The following is a 12,123-nucleotide window of genomic DNA, read 5'->3' as shown; positions in this document are numbered from 1 at the left end:
ATAGGTACTCGATGAAGTAATCCACATTTATCCGGAAAAATACAATAAATCAGCAATGTGCTCAGATTAGTGAGAAAACCTTGGGCAAATGTTCAGCCACTGAACAAGTTGATCAAATTTGCCGATGACACACTGGTTAGCAAATACTTTGCTCCGCAGACTTATCATATTTTTGGAGGTTAGTTTTTCACACTATCACCATACATGTGTAAGGCAAAGTTCGATTTACAGGAGGTGCACAGTATAAATTTCCAGGCGGATGGAGCTTCAAGTATGCCTGGATATGATGAGGCGTTGTTCGCTCCTTATTGCGTTGGTGTTCTGCATCGACCATGTTGCATGTTTGGAAGCCCCGGGTGTCCAAAATTTGTCATCGATATTTAACAACAAGCCGTCAAAGAACTGGGTTGTCCTTGTCGCTGGTTCTGACGACTGGATAAATTATCGGCATCAAGTAGGTTTCAGTTGATGTTTATTGTTTTGATTTTCAATTGATTTCTATAGTCTACACAAAATGTTTTTCGAAGAGGCAATTTGCACTAATGGTATCCCAAACAGTTGTGATCTACCTAGTTATTTATATAACTGTGATGTTTCACTGAGAAAGGCGGTTGATCAAATCCGCAACTAATGGATACTTATTTCTGCGCCTTTGTTTGTTTTCTAAAGCATTTCTCTGTTGCGCTGTAATTTCGCTTTCTGTCTTCGAATTCCTACGGAAAGTGACATGGTGTAGACGCAGGCAACATTTTTGTCATAACGGATACAATCATGACACATTCACTCACTTTGGTCCTCGTCAGATCAACTCAGCTTTTGTCGGTTTATTTTTTCCGCCCAGAAAAAGCAAACCAGATAGACAAACATCGAAAATTATTTCACCGTGAGCGATTTCTATTTAGGAACAGCTGCTTCATAACATTCAACTGATTATTTCTTCAGAGGTTCCACGTTCAGTATCATCACTCTAGTTGAGACGTTGCAGTTAATCGGTTGATTACTTGTTGGAATTTTTTAATCTAATACCTGGACATGTATACTAGTGATCTCTTGGCTCACAGAGGGCCTCTTTTGGTCTGTTGGGTGTATTCGTTGGTCCTTGCTTCCTCCACCTCCTTCAAACACAAAGAATCTCAACGCATGCCGGTCTTGTTTTCTTACCTCAAGTTTCACTGCTCGTTGTGTGATATTTTGCTCGCTACCTGAAAGAAAACGTATCCGAGTTTCGAAAACATTTAGAGGGTTGGCCGAGATCCAGTACTTGCATCTAGTTTGTTGTACCGTTTTACAAGCGTGGTATTCGGAATCCCGAAGACGCCACTTTCAGGTAGCAATTAACAGCGGAAGTCATTTTGTCCGGGAGAGACGTCAATATTCGTTCTGGTGGGCTTCTATACCCTTAGGTTTCAAAGGCTTCTCACTTGTCAGCTGAGATGTGCAGCTGAGTTGTCCAGCAATAGTGCCTCAAAAGTCATGGATATCACTAACCTAGGGTTGATGAGAGTGAGAATACCGGATACATGAAAGAGAAAAAAGGAATGAAGGATTTAGTTGTAGTATTCTTCGCATACTCACCCTGTTGTATACGGCAGACAAAGCAACCGGGTTGACGAAAACAATCGCAGCCGGTGTGACATGAGATCACTTGTAAGCGTGCAATCCATACTTGAAATTAGCCTGTGATATGACCAGTTTAAGGAGCAATGCTCTTCAACGAGAAATTCTTTATTCGCAAACAGCAAACAAGCAGATGCAAACTGCTGAACAGAAAAGTAAACGTTTCTAAAACCGAAAATTATCAAGAATCTTAAGAGAATGAAAACAACGCTATTGTTAACGAACACCGTAAAGCATTTCCACATGTTCCGTAATAAAATTCACCTTGCATTCGAGGCGGAGCAGAATTTGGAGGAGACCACAGACTACTCGCACATCTAGTCAGTAGTATCCGCCGTTACGATAAGAAATATCATTTTAGTGTCTCTGATTATGGCCTTCATCCCAAGAGCCTAGTTGCACTACTGGTTTCTCAGATTGGTGGTGGATTGTGCGGACAGTCAGAGGAGAAATTTCAACCCCCACCATGGATGATTTCCACTCAATGACTGTCCTGTTATTAAAGGCTGTATGAGTATCGGATATACACTGCTCAGTGTGCTGCTGAGGGCCACAAACCGTCAGGCCCCTATGAGGTTCAACCTCTCTTTGACACTAAAAGATACACTGTTTTCATTCCTAGTGACACGATTGACAACAGGCGAACTGGGACATCCCTCGATGTTCTTTCAGGAGTTCGTTTGATCTGGAAGGTTTGTGCATGAAAATCATCCAAGAGCGAGGGTGCTATCCGTGGTCAGTGGGATGATCGTAGTTCAAGGACAGAGCCACAGTTGGTCAAGAAACGACCAAACTCCGTCAAAAATTCAACGAGTCATCAGGTGCCAGATCCATTCGAGCAAAACTCCACGAAGGATCAGCCCAGGCGTAGAGCTATATTCAGACGAGTATCAGTAAATAAGGAACCCTCCTCATCCATCCCTAAACCAACTTGCCATACGCATAATGATTTGAAGAAGTCCTTAAGACTGTAGTATCGATCGATGGTGGTCAGGCTCAAGGATGTCAAGAAATCCGGTGCAACATCTCATGATCAACTGTTTCATTTTTATGATAAAACATATTGGTGTGATGATAAATTTCGTTTGATTTTTTAGCTCAAAGGGCAGTCTTTCTTGATGACATTGGATCATGATGGAGATTAACGACTGCGAAAAATATCCAGCCATTGATGTGCAACACTTTCAAACATTTGAGATATTCGCCTCCAGAATTATCAGCATCGTACTTCCGGGATACATTCTGGCACTAATCTAAACCCCTTTAATACAAAGTTAACGTAATTCATTTGATATCCACAATGGTATATGAAAAACAGTTTTGACGGCTTATCTCGAACGTATTTTGTGAGGGCTGGTGTGCAGGCCATGGAGGAAACCTGGCTAATGTGATGTGTCCGAAGAAACTCATAAACGCAATGCAGCGAAACATTGTTAACAATACGTTAGACTACCAAATATATGAGGTGTCCCTGGAGGAATCCCCAACAAACCGCGTTCCCAAGTGGGGTGCGGCACGAGGTAATCAGCTGTTCTGGGGCAATCGGCTAAGCCTCTTATTGGTTGCCGGGAAGTAGCGCGTTCAGGGATCTCCAGCGAAACATGACTTGTGCTCTGTAGTTCAACTGCATAGTGCAACAAGACGTTTTGATAGGGCTTTGCCTCAGATAAAGGATGAAATCGCGATTGAAGATCCCAAACGATGAATTGTAGCCAAATACCTGGCAATTTAGCTGCCGTGCCCAACGTCAAGCAATTAATTAACAACAACAGACGTGATTACGTTACATCTACATTGATGGGCAGGCACAATGCATCCGAGTGCTTTTGAAAGAACTGATACTCCACCACGTATGCATGATTTCAGTCATTCTGCTTACCTCCGTCAGTCCCATGTGCCATACTCCTCCTGTTATCTCTTACTCACCTGTCATTTGTATTTCCCTTCAGGCGAACGTTTTTCACGCCTATCACGTCATGCGTGCAAACAAAATTCCAGCGGAGAATATAATTACCTTCGCCTACGATGATATTGCAAACAATCCCAAGTGAATATCATATACAATGTTTTCCATCTGATAGTAATTATACTGTGGAAATCGCTTTTCTCCATTTGGCCTTCCATTGGTTCATTTCTAAGCCGTGGATTCCACGGATATAAATCATGAATGGAATCGGGTTGGAGACAAATATGTGTGTTTTTGCGTCACTCAAGATGCACCATAAAGCTTCCCCCTTTCACGACATTTCCCCACGCCAAACGCTAAATAACCTTGGTACGATCAACACATTTGATACCAGATCAAAGTTCAATCGTTGTTGTAATTTTTCACTGATGATAACAAATTTCACTTTCTTTCGATCGTCGAAAGTCTGAAATTAATTACACTGATATGTAGACGTTGTCCGATTACATTAGCCGACTGGTGATTTGGAACAAGTACTAAGCGGACAACCTATTAGGCATAACGTTTTGTAATACAGATGATTGCTGAGACTCGTGGCAGAAAGCCTCGAGTTCGTGATAATTGTAAGCCGTTAGCTGCCCAATGAAATTACATTCAAGGGCACAGGCTGTACGTTTTCTTACGAATTTGTAATGTTCTCTGTTGTCTACCTACCGTGATCATTGTGGGGTCTATAAAACTTAATCGAAATTGTTACAAAATGTGTAATCATCGGCGTACAAATTCATTCAAAAACACGATCGAAACCCGAATTCAAACGGAAGTTACGAGCATTTCATTTCCTTCTATTTGACGTTGATGTTAATTTCCTCTCACAAAAAACTCATTGCCATTATTCATTCTTTCAATCCAGGAATCCGTACAAAGGCCAAGTGTTCAATGACTACGAGCACGAGGATGTCTACAAAGGTGTGGTTATTGACTACCGTGGACAAGTATGTCCATGCTCAGCAAATAAATGAATTTGTTCTTTGTTTAATGCAAAGTGCAAGGTACATGACACTGCGTGAAAAACAGTAGTATCTCTCGAGCAGATTACTCAGATACGGAGCGTTTTTCACGGAGTGTATGCGTTGACTAACTTTCGGAAATTTTGGTGCCTTCTGGATTCGCCATTGGCAAACAGCATTCGTTGGACACTGAATCGGGATTGGCTATTGGCTCCAATCAGAGTTCTGCTCGACAACCTGCCGGATCCAACTTCCATGCTCGGCAGACTTACAAACAACCAACTTTTAAGATTTCATCATTCAGCGACCGTCGCGAAAGTAATCTGAGTGAAGATAGAGAGCCGATCCTAGATTTATCTTGATTGGCTAGACTGTAAATCGATGTTTACTGCAAGGAGAATGAGTGTGGAGCATTGTGGCATGGCACAAATAAATGATAATGCGTGTTTCTCTGTTCCAGGACGTCAACCCGGATATATTCGCGAAAGTACTGAAAGGCGACAAGAAACTCGAAAAAGAAGGGAAGAAGATTTTGAAAAGGTGAGTTTGCTTGGAAGTAGAGGTTGTTGATGTACTTGCTGATCACAGTGAGGATTCTGGTGTTGCATGTCGGAGGTTTCGGAAATGCGTAAAGCGTGTTTAGTATTCTCGTATGTTATGTGGTACATACATTTTTCACGTAAAGCTCCCAGAAGGCAGTTGAAATGATTCGCTTCGCTAGAAGAGAAAACCGGTTTATCAATTCCAGAATATGGGCTATCATTATATCATAGGTATCAATCACCACTGTTAACATGTTTCGAGAATATTCATACATGCGCAGTTATCAATGGTCGGATATCTACACGGTCTTGTAAAACTTGTAGTCTGTCGATCTTGATTTGTTCGGTATCTGAAGTTTTTTAACTCACCGTGTTATCCCAAGCGTGAATAATGGGTAATGGAAATCCAAGTTCACTTGCAGTCGTGTAGATTGGGTGAATAGCAGTCCCTCAGATCCGTATGGTCATTCACCGTTAACACTCTCAGCTTTTGGAATACCTGCCTCGACCAGTGTTCCATATGGATTTGTACCGTCACATTTCAACTTTGGAAAAGCTTCCCAAGGCTACTGGACCCGCATATGACGAGAAATGATGGGACTTCTTACGGTTTGAAGCCATGATACCAGAAAAATGCGTATTCACTTGCAAATCACAAATCTCTCATTCGTGAGTCATAAAACTCTTTGGAATCGGAGTTACCGCTCAATCCCTAATCACCCGCTCTTTATATCCGATCCTGCGCATAGTTTGTTCATATAGGGAAAGAAAGACAAAGATAGACATGTAATTGATAGGAACATGAGCACATGGTCCTCAGAGAGAAAATACTCGACTTCAAGTAATGCAGATCATATGCAGCAACTACATTTTCGGACAGAATATGTCGTTGGGCATATTCTAGGAATACAGCGGTCTGATGAGCACTCTCCCAAACAACGCATACTTTCAGACAGATATGGAAGAACTTTCGACCAAATCATTCAATCATGCTGTCACTTCGGTTGGTGACAGAACCTTTGCAAAATGATCACCGGGATCAGAGAACATATGAGCATCCCGTTGTTCGACGACCAACAAATGGATCATATGGCTTTGTGGATATGCTTCGTTATATTATTGATCTCAGTAGTGAATACACGGAGTTAACTATACTGCGTGATTTCGTAAGAGCTGGTTGCCACCGTTCCAATCGCCAGCTGGCAAAATTAGCCTCCAGAAGCGTGTACAAAACAATATTCTGACATGCGTGTTCGTTATCCACCCACTTCATTCGAGTTTGGTGGTTAACGAATACGTCGCATAGGAATTGTGTGGAATAATGACCCAAAGTTGAACATATTTCTTTTACACAACATAGTCGTGTACCGTGGAGAAAAATGAACTGAGAAACTTCGTGCATCTTCTGATTTCCTTGACAACCAGTTAGCCAAGGCCGTTGATGTTAAAAATTGGCTTCTACACCTTTTGACAAAACCCATATTTTTGGGGTATATTACCATCGAATTTCCATTTCCACGACTTTTTGTTGTGCTATCCTATGCGTGAGAGCGCCACTTAATAAACTGCTCTCCAAGACCACGTCAAGATTCCCGTTCCCTTGCAGCGGTCCTGATGACAACGTTTTCATCTATTACACTGGCCATGGTGCGTCTCAAGCTATTTCCTTCCCATCTGGATATGTAAGTTTTGTGAATTTTGGTAACCACGGTTAAAGCACCCAGCTTTTCAAAAAGAGACTAAATTGTGAACGGAGCAGAGAGCCGCACCGCAACCCATGGTTCCTTATGAAACAGAGTTTACAGATACAGCGGTCCTTGTTAATGTGTTATGTTGATAACATTACATAGATTTCCTTTTACTATGTTCAACTCAGTTGATTTCGCGTTTTATCCATTTAGACACTTGAGCAAGCGTACATGGTCACTCATGAGGTGTAGACGGTACGAAGACAAAAAAGGCTATTTTTGTTATTCCTTGACATACAGCGATACTTTGGTAATATGAATGTACACTGTGTGTGAGTCTAAAGTCTGTGTTGAAAAATCGAGAAGCAATGTACGCGTGTTATATCCTTATTGGGAATTATCACTCTGCGCTTTGTAGCTGCAATGTTCCACCGTTCGACCACGGGTGGCCAAAAAGCACTTTATCAGAATATAATTCCGCTCATCCTTCAGTCAAGGGAACCACATCACTGGTGGCTTTCCCTTCGAGTGACAACTCACCAATGAATTATTATTAATTCCGTCCTATTAACATTGTGTTATTAATGAGATGACATTTGAAATTTTCAATTCAGTGGAAATCACATGAAATTTTCGTAAAACATGTCTAGATCAAGGATCCGCTCCACGGATTGCTTGAATTACGGGGCGGCCTTGCAATCTACGACTAGCATTACAAGCTGCAATCCCTTGTATTAAGGCAGCATTCACCCTAATAGGGACTCTTTGTCCTGAGCGTCACTCTTACTATGCAACCAAACATATTCAAGTCCACCACGATGAATGAGGTGTGGAAATGATTAGAACCGGCCGTGAAGTTGACACCTAGAGTGGTATGAAAATCACTCGTTCAAACCGGAAGCTCATTATGATGAACTTGTGACTGCACGCCTATTTACTCCAACGTTGTTCCTTGCGTGCCCTTACAAAATAAGTTTACTGAATGTCCCTAGGATAGCTGACTAACATCACATTGGATATGGTGGCAGTGATATTCTAAAAATCAAAGACAATAACTGGGGTAATCAGCGTCAACCTTAGGGGATCAAACGTAGTCCTTCAACTGATCATTGTGGACAGGATTTTCAAGAATGCAACACTCGTTCAGCTGTAAACGTTCGAGCTCATGCAAACTTTATTTCTTGCATTGCTTCAGCTCCATGCCGTGGAATTGAACGATATCCTCGGCAGCATGTATTTAAACAAAAGGTACAACAAACTGGTGCTTTACGTGGATTCTTGCTCCGCTGGTTCTCTGTTTCGTGATCTTCTTCCTTCAGATGTGGGAAGTAAGTAGCGTGAGTTAGCCTGTCTCTCGTAGAACTAACATTCAGAATTTTCCTCACATATGGCTAAAGCACCGCAAAGGCCAGAACAACAAACGAAATTCCAAGCATGTGTCGTGCTTATTCGCTTATGATACTTGAATGCAGGTATTCCCTGTCCATCTGCCAGAAGCCTTAACCTAATCGTGAATAACATCACACCTTCATCGAGCAACGTCAGCTCTGCTGCTGAACTAGTTTCAGCGGGTTAGAAGAAGTCACTGTAATATCGGTGCAACACCTGTGATATTTGGGTTCCATTTGCAGCAACCACCGTTCGCAGGTCAATACCGTACTTGTAAATTGTGAATGAATCGTGAGTCGTTTATAAAATGTACACTTCCGCGGATCAAACAACAGGTATAATACCAGTGACCTGAATAACTTTGACCGTCATGGCCGTCAGTGATCTCTTCACACGAGAGTTTTACCAGAGAAAATCACATTATATATCTACACACTGATGAGACTTGGAAGGCCTGAACCAACCGCGGTTAGCCAGATCCGTCCAATCTGATTTTCAGAGGTGATTGAGGGGAATTCAAGGAATGTGCCCTTCTGATTGGACGGAAGAAGCGCGAAAACCATTGTGTTTTGTCAAAGATTTTTCAGGGACCTTATGATTATTGTGTTAGTTTTCGAACTCTTGGGGCTTCCCATTATCAGTTCGTCGACAAAGTAACGCGTTATTTCTAAGTTATTTTACATGGTCCATTCATTTTCTTGGCTGAACCCCTCAAAACTGCAGTCTTCGTGACAACCTCAGCGAATGAAGATGAACAAAGCTGGTCTTCTTTTTGTAATGACAAGCGAATCGGTGTTTGTTTAGCGACGGAATATTCGTATGGATGGATTACGGATTCGGAATACGTGAGTTTCATCAAACCTGTTGCAGATGAACTTGTGAGTTGTGGAAAGATAGTTCTATGGTAGGTAGCTGACAATGGTCGTCCATTTGATTCTGTTAACCACTTTTTTTTGTTTCTAATAAGTAGACCATACTTTCTCAGTTAGTGTAAAACTTTGGGTGACGTTGGTGGCTTGTATCTTTGGAGGCCGACTGATTCGCACAGTCATCGTTTAAAGACGCTGCATATTACGCCCTTGCATCAAAGTTAGTGGAGCCTTTTGGTCGTCATTTTCAATTCAGATCCCCTGAATAAGTGAGTGGGGTTCCTGGCACACAGGAGTGATTGTGGTAGGCCAGCAATAACTCTTTTTTTCTCACCCACTTTGATTGTTTTTTGCAATATGACTTCAAATGAATTTGGAATGCACGCAGGGAATCGTTGGTGTTGTACATGGTTGCAGACAATAATGATGACGATGATACAGATGATGGCGATGGTGATGATAGTGATGACGATGATTGCCCTCGGGCGTCGAATTCTCAACGTGCATATAGGGATAGTTCCCTGGCACAGCGAAGTTCTCTGTAATTCATTGGTAGTATGTCCAAATCAATACTTTGGTTGTCTCACCTCTCGTGATGCTTTACTAGCCGATTAGTCTGAGCCGTGTTACGCGCGCAGAATATTCTGCACGCAGACGGGAATTGAGAAAATGTCACTCTAGCAACAGAACCAGGGTCGAACACTGATGATTCGCCAAAGAGGATACTGATGATCATGATGATGACGATGAACGCTTTCGTCTCAACGAGTCTGTCGGAATGAAGTACAAAACACAGCGTGCATCATATTTGGGTGTATTCGGGGGTCATGTTGCGCCATTTGGGTCTTCATGTACTCTCGCTTACCCTGCCGAATAATGAATCAGTAGCAGTTAAATATTGACCTGGCAGACGATAGACCCCTCCAAGAATTTCATCCAAAACTGCAAGACAAGTTGGCTGGGCAATGTGTTGTGCATGCCCAAAAGCTGGCCGCCAAGCGGGATGTCGTAATCCATGCCCAGTCCGGATTGTCATAAACCAACAGGTAGACAGAACTTGGCATGGCAGCAGTGAATTTAGGACTCTAGGAAAAAGTTGTGTTATATGTGTACGTCGTCCTGGAACAGTTGGGTGATCACTGGCTTATCAGCAGTATGTGTCGTTCCATATCTCTGTTGTCTTACCTCTAGCGGATTCACTTGTTTTGATTACATTGGATCAATCTTAAAGTTGCGTAAGCTGATCTGTTTGCTGTACTTGGCTTCGCTATATCATTATTATTCACCCACACGCAGAAAGACTTGAAAAAGCGCACACTGGATCAACAGTACGAGGAGGTGAAAAAGAGAACAAAAAAAAGTCACGTGATGAAATACGGTGAGATGGTGAGTCACAAACTGTCACGGAGAGATTCAGTTGAGTCACTTGTGAAATACCAAACCGTTATGAAAATGAGTGTGTTTGTCGAGATGAGAGTTGCATGTCGTTACTTTGGAAGTGTGACGGTCAAGTCAAATATAGCTGATTAAATACCTCATGTTCCATAGACGAATTTCTGCAAGTCAGCCAGTCTAGATATTTAGATATGCAATCCTGGTCAGTGTCATTTTTGGATAGCCAAGCAATGGCTTTGGATACCTTGTGCTCTGTACCCTTCTGTGCTATGGTACAAAAGGAAACCAAATCTGCATAAAACCTCCTCAAGTAACCTAGGGAAAGAAGAGATTGAAACGACGACTAAAATTCTCATATGAGAACTTATCATGTGGCCATGGTGGTGGTGTGGTGGTGGCCATGTGGTGTGGCTTGCCGTGATTGAACGATTAGTGATGTGACGCTGGGTTCTGTCTAAGGAAAGGCCATTCACACTGCTGATCAATCCGTTATGATTGAACAGTCGAGCATTCAACCGTTGGCCAGAAGGTCGGCGGTTTCTCGTTTCATGTTGCAGTGAGATGTGCACTGCTTCTGACTCCCAATAAAAAGAAAAAATCCATACGATGCTTCTCGCTTCTCAGCACAGACTGGTCTCAGGGAAAGGATAAAATATCCAATTGAATGAGAAAGTTCGATCGATATAAGCACGTCATTTACTCATTTTGATGCGATTCAAGTTTAAACTATACAATATGATGACGTCTTTAGCTCACTATTTGGCTGAGTTAAACGATTCAGTCAAGTTGCTTGTCAACTTTAAACGCACTTTGTTTACCCATCAGTCGTGAACGAACTATTTGTACTTCCTACCGAATAGTTTGTGTGTTTACAAGACTTGTTCGGATAAAAAACAATGATGTTATGCTTTCCTTCATTTTGTTGTCCCAAGATGCCGGAAAGCATGGTTTGAACATTTAATTAACTTATGCAAGTTTTAGTAGCTGACAAGCACCAGAATTAAGGGAGCTCACTACTTCCTCAACTGGCGAGTATTAACATGCGCCCATTCGGAATTTACTCCAGCCAATCGGATACTGCTCATCGGTCCGCACCGCAAATATTTGGGTAGTGTACAACTGAATGTATTCATGATCTTGAACGAAGGAACTTAAATGAACATAAGGGTAATTCGGTGATTATCATTGATGTACACTAGTGTTTGATACACAATTTTCGGAAGAGATATTTATTGATCAGTCGGATCCTTCACCACTGGCAGGTGGTACTTAGTGGAAAACTACGAACGTATGATAGACCTCTTTCTCTTTGTATGGAGAAGGAAGCTGCCTGAATTGACAATACACTGATGAGCGTCTGTATGTTGTTCATTTCAGACGATGGGAAGTCTCCCAGTTGGAAAGTTTCAAGGTCATTATGATCTACTGCTGCGCCGGAATAGTGGGGCAATAGCAGTATGTGTTCAGCGCAGTTTTCGATATTTTGTCTCCTATTGAAACAGTCAGTACTTATGCAGTTATATATATGTATGTATATATGTATATATATATATATATATTTCAGGAACCCAAAGACCACTTCACAGTCCAATACCATTCTAAAAATTTGGGCCGCTGTAAAATCATTTGTGTCAATCACTTCAGCGACAGAAACGCTTTCTAACATCCGAGTGGATATCGCCACAGGCTCTCCTATAAGCGAAGGCA

General features: G+C 42.0%; 1 protein-coding gene across 1 annotated transcript in view; it reads left to right on the top strand.

The window, feature by feature from the left end:
- Positions 1-259: 259 nt before the first annotated feature.
- The window catches only part of T265_11326 (hypothetical protein), a gene marked incomplete at both ends in the record, with an annotated part of 14,060 nt that continues 2,196 nt past the window's right edge, over positions 260-12,123 (top strand). Inside the window, 8 exons of the mRNA XM_009177953.1 lie at positions 260-454; positions 3,567-3,664; positions 4,437-4,518; positions 4,994-5,073; positions 6,682-6,757; positions 7,959-8,091; positions 8,876-8,997; positions 10,318-10,407. Of these exons, the coding sequence (XP_009176217.1) occupies positions 260-454; positions 3,567-3,664; positions 4,437-4,518; positions 4,994-5,073; positions 6,682-6,757; positions 7,959-8,091; positions 8,876-8,997; positions 10,318-10,407 (876 nt within the window). The remainder of the gene's footprint in view (positions 455-3,566; positions 3,665-4,436; positions 4,519-4,993; positions 5,074-6,681; positions 6,758-7,958; positions 8,092-8,875; positions 8,998-10,317; positions 10,408-12,123) is intronic.

Source organism: Opisthorchis viverrini, assembly GCF_000715545.1.
Source record: "Opisthorchis viverrini unplaced genomic scaffold opera_v5_479, whole genome shotgun sequence".
Lineage (NCBI taxonomy): Eukaryota > Metazoa > Platyhelminthes > Trematoda > Opisthorchiida > Opisthorchiidae > Opisthorchis > Opisthorchis viverrini.
This window is presented reverse-complemented; position numbering and strand designations above follow the sequence as displayed.